The following is a 13,441-nucleotide window of genomic DNA, read 5'->3' on the forward strand; positions in this document are numbered from 1 at the left end:
TTTTGAAAAGCCCTAGGTCAATCTTTTTATTGCAGTAGCAGCAATAGCACTCTGAAACGTCATGATACATGATACCTTCACAAAAGCTGAAGAAGTTGTTGCCAAAGCAGGTTCCCACCCTTGCTCTGTGGCATACAAAGCAGGTATCTGGCCAACCAGTTTATCAAAATGCGTGCATCTTCCCCCCCTCACAGTGATGGCAGCTCATTCAAGAAGGAAGTCTCCAGCTATCACATAGAGACATTCACAGTGTTGTGCAGCATGGGAGTTGCTCAGCCTTAAAGAGTGTAGTCTTTTTGGCTGTCAATTCAGTTTCAAGCAACAAACCTTTCTTGTTGGTCTGAATAATAATCCTATTTTCTTCCTTTAATTTGTCCGTTTAAAATATTTAGGTGTGCTCATATGAAAGTGATGAATAGGCACATAATTATGTCCATCTTTATAAGATCCAAACCTAAAAAAATATTCAACAGAGCAACACTATTACAACATTATTTAAACCATGCAATTAAATCATACAATCCCTACTCTACTTCTGAATGTTCTAGGCAATTTGTTTCAGAAACAGGGCCCAACTCTATTAAATGTACATCAGGTTCTATGAACCCTCTCCTGCTAAGGGTCTTTGAGTATACTGGAGACAATTAATTACATTGATTCTGCTCATGCTATAGGCAGTCTATAATTTGAATTTCAGATTAAAAAGCTGAGTGTTGCATTTATCTACTTAAAATTTCAGTCCTAAGTTTTTATTCCTGATTTTAGTGGAGATACAATTTAAACATCCATTGTATCAAAACAGTCAACTCTGTTATAAATACTGTACATCTTGCTTTTGCAAATTATGATGAAAATTTTAATTTTTCAGGCCAAATTTTAATATGGAAGTTTTGACAACTGACTATTATGGTAGACAGACTTGCAAAGGTAAAATGGAGTATTTATTCAAAATATCAGTGCTAAATAATATTTAAGAGCAATGCCATTGTGTTTCTAAAGAAGTAGAGTTAATCAGAAAAAGTTAAATACATTCCAATAGGGTAAACATTTTCTGATTATAGGCAGACAAAAGAAATTAGGACAAGATTCTGTGCTGAAGTCAACTGAGAAAAATCTGAACATGAATGCTAATTGTAGGCAAGTTCCATCATGTCTGGGCAAACCCCTGCTTAGACAGGAAGCAGTGGTTGAGTGGTACACAAAAAGTGACTACACTCCACTGTCAGATGTATATGAGAAAGTAATATATTCTGCATTATGCATGTTAGGAGTCGTAAATGTGGCATTACTGGGAATTATTCTCTTTGTGGCAACATCTATCACTAACTTCAGGACTCTTTCACTACTAATACTTGACACTAGAATAAATATCTTCCTCATGTATCTCTTCGTTATGCAATACCAGTGGGAAAATTATGGCAATTTAGAATTAAATGACTCTTTTACATTAAACCTAGTCCTTTTTTTTCCTTCTTGACACATGCAACATACTGTCTCAGGCATTCTTTTTAATTTTTGCTCCAATTATATGGTATGTTTTAAAATGCTTATGCAAAAAGTATTTATATTGATATTCTTGAAATTCTAAGTAACAGTACATTAAGAGCCCAATCTCCAGAGTGCTGAGAAACATGGGAGACTTTTCATCATCTATCAAATGAGTCACCACACCACTTGGCAAATATCCCTATCAACAATCTCAGAAACTGCCTGGGTGAAATGAGCATTATTTGCAATTTATGCTGTGACACAACAGACTGATTTTCCCAGGGCATATGCCAAAACAACCAAAAAAATTGAATTACAAATCAGAAGTTCTTGACTTCTACCCTTCTGCTCAGTTGGGGACTGATCAGTGTCTCTCACTTTAGAAATAATTTTGTTCCTAGACTTCTCTTTCACCAGATGCCAGGTACATCATCCCCTTCATTTCCTATGAGACACACTGACCTGGGATTGAAATGGATGTCCTCAGGAACTTGGCTGGGATCAGTGACAATTCTGTCATTGTCAACATAGCTATCCACGTGATCTGGGATTCTAAATTTGGCCATCTGGACTTCTGAATCACTTAAACCAGCATGAGATATGCGAGCATAACCCAGCCTGTCAAACATGAGAAGAGTTAGTTTGAAGAAATAACCCAAGACAATTTCACCCCATTCTTAATGAATATCTTTTTTTTCCAAGAGTTATGCTTTGACTTATCAACACAATTTTCCATTTCTGTTAATCTCACCTTCAAAAAACTGAAAGTGCTCCATAAACAGGATCATAATACCATGTCACAAGCATAAAAACTGAAAAAATGTGTTTGACAGTAAAAATAATGTCTATGTCTAAAAACCTTTTTTTTTAAATTACAGCTTTAGAATGTGAGTAAATTTTCACTGAAAAGATTTCAATATTCAAGAAAGAAACTCAAGCAACAATTGAATGAATAATGAGAAAAATTCAAATTGCAAATAGAGTTTTAATTGAGGTTTTTTAGTTGCCTTTTTTCTTTTTTACTCAATACTGTTAAGACAGCTATCAATTTTACTTCTTGTGAACACTGCAGAATTTGCAGTTTATTCAAAAGAAGATGAAGTCCATTTCAGTACAAAGACCACCAAGAGAATGATTTACAAGCAATTTGGGATTAAAAGATATGGAATGCATAAGTCTAGTGCCTCAATATGGGTTCACACAGTTCAAGTTTCCACTAAATCCAGCATAAAGATTGGCTGGATTAGATCAGCATTTTGCTTCAACAAACCCTAAAGCATAGTTCAAAATTTGTATCTTCTGTGTCACATACAAATTAGGTCTTAGCCTTCACATTTCAGAATGAAGATGCAAAGCTAGAGCTTTGGAAAAATGTAGTTTTATGCTACCAAAGAAGAGTAGATGTGAATGTAATTCTGACACAGAACATGAAACCTGTAATAGTGTGTTTGTGAATTATATTCAGAGTTCTTGTGAACTGGTGAATTATATTCAGCAGTTCTTGTGACCCTAAGATGAACGTTTCACATAATTTTATGATAGATCCAACTGCCCATAAGAATTGTTTGGAGATGTAAGACTCCTCCACAATCACTTACAAAAGATTATAAAACTGATAACCATACAGATATTTAAGCCACAAATAGGTGATTCCCTTTAACATACCTTATGACTCCACGATACATAATGTAGCTACACCATCTGTCCCGGTCTGTACTGTCAATATCCTAGAGGGGTAGTGAAAGAGAAAAAAAGTCAAACAAATAAGGTAAGCGTTCATCTGGGTAGGCTTTAAAGCAGTAACAGGACCAAAGTGTAAACTCACTGCAGAAAAATATTTTGCCTAAAACATTGTACTAAGGTAGAAAGAAAAAAACTCACTGTTAGACATGGACAAATCAGACAACTTTCTTGGTATCTCTTAATGCAGAGTTCATTTTTAATACAAAAGAATCATGGAATTAGAGGCTATCTGGCGGTCTCCTACTCCTAACCTTGGTCAAAATAACTTCAGGCAGGTTCCTCAGGGCCTTATGCAGCTAACTTCTGAACATCCCCAAGGATGAAGGTTTCACAACTTCACCAGCTCCCTGTTCTAATCCTTGACAACCCTGTGATTTTTTATTTCTTCTAAGTGACATTTCTCTTGGGGCAGCTGCTGTCTATTGCCTCTTGTTCTTTCATTGTGTAACTCCACCTCCTCTGCAAGATATCATGAGGTAGCTAAAGATTATATTTGAAAATGGGCATGTGTTTTCTTCTCTGTCTATAGTTAAGTTACCAATTTGAAATACTAAGCTGAGTGTTTCCAATATATATATATATTCTCTAAAGATGCAGTATTTTTATATTACCTGCACATTTCCATTTTTTATTAATTCAGTATAGTCTCTGGATCCAGGTGCTGAAGTGATGTATCCTAGAAACACAACTTGTTTAGAGCTAGTCTTCAACAGGTTTGAAACAGCTATTGCTTGGAGTTTTCTGTCCAAGTCCTCTCTGAAAGAAATGGAAAAGACTTTAAGACATACACATTTTAGCTCACAATCTTTGTGCTATGACATAGTAAACCACAAATCAATCCGGTACTATTTTTCTTTCTCAATATTAGAGAGTATGAAAGTTCACAAAAAGCTCATTGATTCAAAATTATCACTACATTTGATAAAAGCCACATGGTCATGGTAGATGTAAGTCACATTCTCTTTCTATCCATTCCAGGACTGACATTTTCTATTACTGTTCTGTTTTTAATACTGATACCATCACTAGGAAATGTGAATGTTAGCGTTTTGGTTATCTAAGGCTTTGTCACTGCTTGCACGTAAAATTTAACTGTGCTAGCACAATGTGGTGCATAACAAAGAATTTACATGCTAAGAAAATTTTATTATGGATAGATCATGGTAAATAAAGTCTTAAAGTCTGGGTCCTATAATTTATGAAATGTAACTAGAGTTACATCATCCCATTAGCACTACTTAATTACATTTGGCATGTATTTCACATCTTTTTAACAAGATTTACACAAGAGTTCCAACAAGACAAAAAGTGATAGTGAAGTAAGTGGAGCCTGGTAAAATACTTCATTGGATCTCATTCCCTGTCCTTGGATTTGTCATAAAATAATGAAAAAGCAGTTATCTTTCTATGATCCTTCATATTAATGACTTTAAATGGTTGTGTAAATCATGTTGTCTTCTAGATTTTGATAGTCTGGGCTAACAGTAAAATCATTGACAGAGAGAGCTGATTTTGGAACCTGTAAACCCTGAAGAAGACAACAATTTAAGTGCAGCCATGCTTTCTAAATAGTGGTACTTCTGACAGAAGCAACTGTACTAGGGAGAAAGAGCACATAGGCAGGAGACAAAAAACCCCCAAACACTTAAGCAGAAGTCTGACCTAGGTATATATGAAGTTGCCTGCTCAGCTAGCTGCTCTTTCCAGAATGCACCTCTCCAGAAGATGGGATCTTTTAAAGGCACAGGCATAGTTATAGTCCCACATTTTAAAAATCCTATTTAAAAACAACCTTACCCTAGTTATCTAGTATTCTATAGTCTATGTCAATGTAAGCAGCAGAATAAAAAATATTAAAAATGAGCAGTTATGTGCAGTATTTAGCTACAAACTCATTCCCCTCTAAAAATCAATCTAATTTGCACTCATTTCCCATGTGTCTCCTCAAATTTTCTCTCTCATCTTTATCTCATTTCTTTGCAAGGGTATAATACAATGTTATTTTCTTCTACTTTGACAAACAGTTTCTCAGACAGGCAAGTCTAATCATCTGTGTGAGGCACAGAATTAAATTCTGTTCTAGGGTTAAAAATTGGGAGTGATTTCTGACAATTATATTTGTTTAATAAATGGGAAATCTATAAACAATTTGCAGGTTTAGTGCAGTTTCTGCTCAGGGGAAGGAAATGGGATACAGAGAATTCCTTTGGCTTTCTGAGCAGCTTCTTTGTGTTATAATATTCTGCACTCTATCCATAAATTTGATGCTCCATTAATTGTAAGAATTTTTTTTTAAATTCTAGATTTTACTACATAGCCACAGACATACTAGATATCCCATCAAATATAACAGAAATAGCAGCTACATGGAGTATTCACAAAACTGTCTCTTATTAATATTCATTACACACAGGTAATCAAAACATTGTTTTCAAGTCTTTTCCATCACTTATTTGATTTATTGGTATAATATTGCTTTTCTGAATTCAGAGATCACACTTCCTATTTCCATTTGCATACTCTCAGAAAGACACTGAAGGATATTTTTGCTGTTGTTTCAACCCTGTCCTTTCTTGGAGGTTTCAGATGTTACTTAAAAAAAAAAAAACAAACAGTTTTCTATTAATGGTACCTATCTCTAACTGTACCTCTCTGCACTCATTGTGGAATGTAATACATCTATTCCACATGCAAAAAGTCAGAAGGATGCTGTCTTGCACTGAGATGCATCTGTAGCCCTATAAATTGTTGTGACTTTGCAGAACTGTATATTTAAATCCCTAGTAATTCAGATAGTAGGTTCAGCTGAGTTTTGCATGATACCTTAAAAAATGCTTCAAAATTTTAAACCAGTAGTTTAACCAATTTTAAATTGTCATAGTATTTCTTCAAATGTGCCCTGCTAGAACCAGTATTAGAGCAACAGATTTTAAAGAGTACAAAATGAATCCTGGAAGTTCACAAATTACATTACATGACTTTGTACACTCTATGTAAAACAAGTGAAATACACACTCTTCATTTCCAAAGTGAGCAACAACAAAATCAACCAGCTTCCCTGTGAAGTTGACAGTCAGGGAGATGGCAGGTGCAATCTCTCCCTCTGGAGATGGAAGGAGGTGATGGGTCGATTTTACAATTGGATACCTGGACAGTGCCATAATCCTACATGAGGAGAGGCAAAAAGTTACATTTTGTGATTCACAAGCATCAAAGGTGTGTAAGCAGATAAATGCGAGCAGAAATCTAACAGTCACTGAAATAGAAAACGGTAAGACCAGAATACAAACCATGTCTAGTGGATTTTTCTGAATCTAGACAGTTTCCTTCTAAAATACTGCTTAACTACATGTCTAAAAATATATTATCAAGTTAATTCCTACACTAAGAAATATATTTCCATAAATATTAATTCTTTCACTGAGCTTTTAATGATCTGTATTTCAGAAAAAAAACAGAATTTTATACTACCAGAAATTAAAAGGTATTTTATTAAAAGCAGAAGTAGGTAGAAATATATCTTTAAAATGAGAGATTTCTCTTTTTTCAGCTTCTGTTTGGACATTTTGCACCAGGTTTTTCAATGTATTTCATTAATAAAATCTCAGAGAATGACTTCTCTCCCCCATTCTGTCTCAAATAGACAGGGTCTGGAAGAAGAAAGTTACAAAATGCCCCTCACATATGGCAAAAGTTAAATAGCCATAGCAACATCAGTAGGAAGTTCTATCTGCCATAGAGATGTGTATATCCCCCTGAAAATAAAAAGACACTTCATATGCCAGTATTTTTCTAGAGGACAAAGATGTTTAAAGATATGCAACTGGTAGGTGGTCAAGCATTAAGGTAAAATTAGACACAAAATATCTGTCAAACAGGCTTGCACCTTTCTATTCCCATTTCCCATTATACAGCCCAAGCTAGATATGAATTCTCATACCTCCTATATGAAATCAAAATTTCTCATAGCTCCTGATGGGCTACATTTTCCAACTGCTGTTACATTTTTAAGTCTGCAACATAAAATTCTCATAGCCCAAAACAAAATAATATGAAAAGGGCATCAGATGCAGCACTTGGAATGCTAAAATTCCAAATCTGTACATTAAAGGGTAGGATGCCATTCTCTGCATCACCAAAACCAAAGCAGCTTATGGGGGCAGGCACCAAAATCTGATCATGCTTAGCAATGAGAACACTCCATCCACATGGCATGGTACTGCTAATGAATCAAAGCCTGTTGCTAAAGGACAAGCTTAACAAGTGATTATAGTGAGCACTATTCCAACTATTCTTTGCTTCTGTATTAGTGCAGTTTGCATTGGGCAATATATTTACATCTATTTACTGTCACTGTGCATGTGAAGGTGACTCACCCCCAGGTGTGATCTCTTGTGCTTGGACCAAAATCTGTGTAAAATCCCAGTCTTTCTCCTAGCCACATGGTTGGATCATGGTTTCCAATGAATGGTTTAGAGGCATCACTCTCTATAATAGTGATAAAATCTGCTCCTACGATGGAAGGGAAAAAAAGAAAATAATTTCACATTTATAACTGTTACCTATAAATGGGACTTATAAAAAAGTACATAATGTCATTATTTTGGTTACAGAGGGATGGACACAAGCCCTTCAGGGGTCAGTCAAGGCAAATAAATGCTGGCAACAAAGTCATGCCCAAACTTTTGGCTACTGCAGGCCACACAAACTCTGATGAAGATGTACTTAGTGTCTGCTGGCCATGGTTCATCCCTGGTGCAAAACCAGAGACACCAGACTGCAGAATACAGGTGGCCTGAGCAGACCTCATGCCATTTCTAAAGCATTAGAGATACTGTGCACTCACAAATTAACAGCACAGTAGCAAGTCTGCTTTCAATTTCATGAACAAACATTATACAGCACACCTGCACTTCCCTCCATCTACCAAATCCTATTGTGCTTCAAAAGGTCCTGTACAAGACACAGCTGGATGCTGTTACCAAAATAATAATTCAGCCCAGAGCAACCTTCTATCAGCCCCAAGGCATGGTAACAGAAGGGTTTGCAGCTCCAGTGAATTGCTGAGCACCTGCAGCTACCTCACTTTCTCAAAGCACTGTGGTCCCTCCCTGTTTGCATGCAGAGGTGTGGTTTTGCCAGGGGAACATGATGGGTTCCTCTACATTTTAACTGCAGGGTACAGAAGAACTTGCAGTTCCTTGAGGAGCTGGCATCTAGGAAACACCTGCCCATGCCTGAAGGAAGGTGGGAGTTGCGAGCTGCCCACAGGAGGGCTGAACTATTCAGACTCAGCTTGAGCAGCAGGTCAGTATAAGTGCAGCAGTAACAAGTGATCCAAGGGCTCCCTTCTTGCTGCAATTATGCCCCTCTTAGAGTGCTCCCCTACACAGGAAGGCAAATCAAGTCACCATTTCATCCACAGCCCTTCCATAAGGAATTATGACCATCCAGCAACACAGAAGATATTTTGCTTTTGAAATATCATATGCAGGAGTGTGTAAAGCATTGTCAGCAGAGAAAATGGGAATGCAGAGTTCTTAAATGGATTCCCAGGTTTTTTCTTCTACATCATTAGCATACATGCTGATCACAGAAACAGTAACTGAAACCATTCATAAAGGCTGATGTTGGATCCCTTCAGGGCAGACAGAAATTCCAGTGACAAAAGCCATTATATGCTGCATCTTCACTACTCCAACAGAGAGGTGAGCCCAAGGAATGCACTCCACCACACCTTTAAAGACAACTCCTACCCTAAAGCAGATAGCCACTCTTTTCTCTATGGCTCTCAAAATCAGAAACTCTTCTTGTAGGAATTTCTAGACAAACTCTGAATGCATTTACTGACAATGTTAATGTAGTATTTTATATAACAATATGCATGTAAGATAAAACTCCAGAATACCACCTATTAGAAATTTTTTCCACCTATTTCCACCTATTAGAAATTATGATTTATTATTTATATTTTGGAATTTGCTGCCTTTTTGATTTACCAATTGTCTCTTTTAGAAGTGATATTTTATTACCCTAAAGAAATGCCAATGGACATAACAAAGTAAGCACTTTTTCTAATATTCATTAATTTAAACTAAAGGTACCAGAAATGCATGCGTTCATCAAAATTCATAAATAAATATGCAAAGATTAAATAACCACCCAGACATGAACTATAGAATCAGTTATGTAGAAGAATGCTCCAAATTTCAATTTATTAAATGTCCTGGCTCTTTTCTCATATCACCACATACACAACATAGCCCAGCTCTCTGAACCTTTGGTCATGGGACAAGGGAGTGAACAAGGTTAAAATCAGTCTCTTCACTCTTCACTAACTCCTGTGTATCTCTGCCACAAAATCAAGACTTGCACAGGAGCACCTTGTCATTGCTTGGGTCTGTAAAGCCTGAGCTGCTCAGGAAAATACTGTGGTGGACCAGAGAGCAACAAATGCTGGAATGGCAGCATGGGCATTTCCTAATTCTCTGAACTGCTTTAGATGTTAAACTGTCTGTCCCATCTACCCTATCTCATGGGCAGTGCAGGAAAAGAGTAACACCTACAAGCACTCCTGGCCAATTCCTTTCAATGCTCTCTGCAACAGCACTCATCTTGAATCCAAATTCTTCATTTCCTATAGCTAATTTTCCAACCAAAATCCTGCCCATGAGCAACAGTTTAGATGCTCTTCTTGAGAGTGAAATCCTGACAACCAAGCTACAATCACTACTTTTCTTGTATACATTGCACTGGTTCAGTGATGGAAACAGACTTGTCTGTTTCTTCTCTGTACTCATTGTTAAGGGCATTTGAATTTCACATCCTTTAGGAATTATATAATGGTTCACATTTTAAAAAAAAAACACATAGGAGTTATAAAATGTTGTATTTTATGTAAAAGTATATTTACCTTTGTAAATACCATTGTATTTTATCTAAAAGGATATTATTTCATTTATGCAAAGAATTTCTCTATAGACAAGTAACTCTTCAGCAATACGAGAAGAAAAATCCAAATAAGAAATATAGTACTTCCTCTAATCAGAAATCTCTTTAAAAATATTAAACAAATTAACACCTCTGCAAATGGGTTTTTGACTGAAGTGATTATATTGGAACAGTTCAGAAATTGAGGAGAAAACCACTAAACACAGGTTCTTGTGTTAATGTGAAAATGGCCTCAGTTACCAAGGTGTTTTCACTTGTCTCTTCAGATGAATCCTCCCAAATATAAATGAAGCATGGAAAAAACGAGTTACCTGTCTGATTAAGCAAATTAGCTGATCCTTCCAAATTAGACCATCCTTCATTGTCATATCCAAATCTAAAAGGCCAGATCATAGCAGAGAAATCTCTTCTTGGAACCTCAAAAAATAAATGGAAAAAAGTAAAATAAAGTTTGAATTTTTACATTTTATAGCTTTGCAGTAAACAACATCAGACACATGGTGCCATAAAAGACATACAAGAAGAGATGTTTTTCCCAATATATTTTCCTAATAAAGCTGTCAGAATCACAAAAGACTAAAACTGCTATTAACAAGGGAATAAAAGTCATCATACTTCAAATGAATTTGTACAAATGAAGAGGAGAGAGACAATGCATTTTTTCATCTTTCTAAGAGGAACTGACCACATTTTGCCACACAATAAGGATAAACCTGAATTAATTGAAAAAAGAAGGCCAACCGTATAAATCTGTGTCCATTTGTGAATGTAACACTGAACTCCATGACTGTTAACCATCTTGTTATTTACTACCTTTGCCATACTGATTTTCTTGCAAGATAGAAAATTGGAATCTTCAAATTTTCATCCAATTTCCATACCTAGTCTAAATCTAATCTACGTCAACCAATTTTTCAGAGAGCTTCAGTTCAGAGTTATGACATAGTACAGAACCCTAGAATTCCTTCACCTGGAAGAAACCTCAGGAACTTATCTGTTCAAACTCTCCCTTCAGGAGATCAGGAGGCTAACAGCATTGTCCAGTTTGAATACCATTCAAATAAACTAATTCATAAAAGTAATGTTCAAATTGAACATATGAGACATGAATCTCGCAAATTTTCAAAATATTTTTCCTTCATAGCATCATTATAAATCTCCAAAGACATGGACATTTCAATTTGACATGAATTCATAAATTAAATTTTTGCATCTTCATTTATGCATTAGTTTTTCTGACTACTTGGTTGCAAAGATATCTTCAGCCACAGTTAACACACCTAAGCTATTACACACACATTTTACTGTATATTTGAAAGCTACCATTGTCACAAACACCCTACTCACCCCTTGGCCCAACTTCTTCTGGTAAGTTTTATAACGTAAACCCAATCCAAGTAAGCCAACACCAACAAGCAGCCACAATACTTGAAATATAAAAACAGAAAAAATTGGTTTTAATTTGAGAAAAAATAATGTTTATATTGCTGTTAAACAGGGCACTTACTCTAAGGTGTGCTATTCACAGAATGAGAAACCTGTCCACTTAAATGACAGCACCAGATCAAGGCAGTATCTATGCATGCATGCAGAATGTGTATATATGTGCAAATACACTCTCCAAAACACAACATGCTGAGCAGATAAAATGTACCAAAATCCTTGGGATAGTTATGTAAAAATTACAACTACTGAAGAATTCATTATAGAACATGAGTAAGAGCATCATGTAAACCCTTCAGTGTTTTCCTCCCTCTGTGCAAGTATGCATTTGTAGTACACAATAGTACACAATGGGCTTACAGAGTGCCCATTTGTTTGACATACTCTTGGAAAGACAGAGCAGCTTCATAGAAAGCATGTTCAGAGCTTTCTAATTGCTCCTGTAACATTACAAATAACCACAGTGTGCACTTAAGAGCTCTCACCATTCAGTATGATTTAATTTGATGATCAAAGCCCTTTGCATTTATTTCATTTACACAGTGGCATATGCTATCTACAATGATTTCAGTAACTCCCGTTTACTCTTTTATATATTTAAAAATATATTAAATTATTTTAATGCAAGTTTCCTGGAATGGTTTTGTGTAAAATTTAAATACATTTTATAATGGAAGATGTCAGAAAGAAGGACATGCTGCCTATATTAGTACAGATCAAGCAATTTCATACTCTGCAAGACACAAAGGTGCTTAGAGTGGAAGCTGAGAAACAGTACAAGTGTGGGCATGATGAGGAAGTACAAGAGGCACTGTTGCAACATTACAAGGTTAGCTGAGCAAGGGCTGTGCTTTGTGACAGGTAGCATTTGGAAATATTAATTTACTTTTGTGAAATGTTTCTTACGGGTAATATTCAAACCACTTGAAATGGTGCTCATGTCTCTGACACACAAACTCTCACAGGCCACATTCTTTTGGCTCCTGAGCATACAGGGTAAAGATCTCCATAAAGATTCCAGAAATAGCTCTGAAAAACTGTGAAGCACTATTGTCTTCTTTTTCCAAATGCAGCAAAATGTACACAAATGGCAGGCAATTTGATCTAAAGTCACAGAAGAAAAGGTGCAGGAATTGCAATCTTCAGCATCCTGATCTCTGTAGGGTTACCATTCCCTCATGCCTGGCATTTTGTTCCTCTACCAAACTTCATGCTACTGACAGGCATTTTTCTTTAGAAACAGTAAGCTGACAATGAAAACAAATCAGGCACTCAAATGATTGTAGAGAAATAGTTTGAAAATATTTGTATGCTTCAAAAGCGAAAAAGTGATAAAACCTCAAACATTTGATTTTCATTTCTCTTCAAAACCTAAGGACAAAAGGAAACCCCATACATATAATCTGAAAATCTGGGATCCCTAGGCATAGTTGAGGGACAGGCCTGGTCTGAACACACAGCTAGCCCCAAGCACTGTGCTGTGCTGCTGGCCACAGCAGGCCCTGCAGGACAGCCTCCTCGTGCAGGACAGTGCCACACGTAGAGCAGCTCAGGGCCAGCCAGTGCCACCACCCTGCCAGCCAGCTCACACAGCCCTGGCAGTGCTGTCACACCAAACCACCTCAAAATCGCCATACTGCATGACTGGGAAACCATTCACAGCTTCTGTACACACCATGTAAAGCCCAAGGTCCAGAGAGGCCTCCTCCTCAACCACTGAAACAAACCCCCCATGATGCTGAATCCACTTTCACATTTTGGATTTTTCCCAGTTTATTGTCTCTGTTTAATATATTCCATGAGGAATAGCCTCTAT

The 13,441-nt window shown here is 36.5% G+C and overlaps 1 protein-coding gene across 6 annotated transcripts in view; it reads right to left on the reverse strand.

The window, feature by feature from the left end:
* CWH43 (cell wall biogenesis 43 C-terminal homolog) overlaps positions 1 to 13,441 on the reverse strand; it is a 29,997-nt gene continuing 16,556 nt past the window's right edge. For 5 of the 6 annotated variants that reach the window (XM_063157303.1, XM_063157302.1, XM_063157299.1 and 2 more), the window contains 9 exons: positions 12,532 to 12,729; positions 11,530 to 11,609; positions 10,494 to 10,599; positions 7,608 to 7,743; positions 6,247 to 6,396; positions 3,843 to 3,987; positions 3,154 to 3,215; positions 1,951 to 2,106; positions 1 to 454 (listed from right to left, as the gene is read on the reverse strand). In XM_063157303.1, coding sequence (XP_063013373.1) covers positions 367 to 454; positions 1,951 to 2,106; positions 3,154 to 3,215; positions 3,843 to 3,987; positions 6,247 to 6,396; positions 7,608 to 7,743; positions 10,494 to 10,599; positions 11,530 to 11,609; positions 12,532 to 12,729 — 1,121 coding nt within the window. In that variant the 3' untranslated portion in view covers positions 1 to 366. The remainder of the gene's footprint in view (positions 455 to 1,950; positions 2,107 to 3,153; positions 3,216 to 3,842; positions 3,988 to 6,246; positions 6,397 to 7,607; positions 7,744 to 10,493; positions 10,600 to 11,529; positions 11,610 to 12,531; positions 12,730 to 13,441) is intronic. The other variant, XM_063157304.1, reaches the window with a different exon arrangement.

This window comes from Melospiza melodia, chromosome 5 (assembly GCF_035770615.1).
Source record: "Melospiza melodia melodia isolate bMelMel2 chromosome 5, bMelMel2.pri, whole genome shotgun sequence".
Taxonomy (NCBI): domain Eukaryota; kingdom Metazoa; phylum Chordata; class Aves; order Passeriformes; family Passerellidae; genus Melospiza; species Melospiza melodia.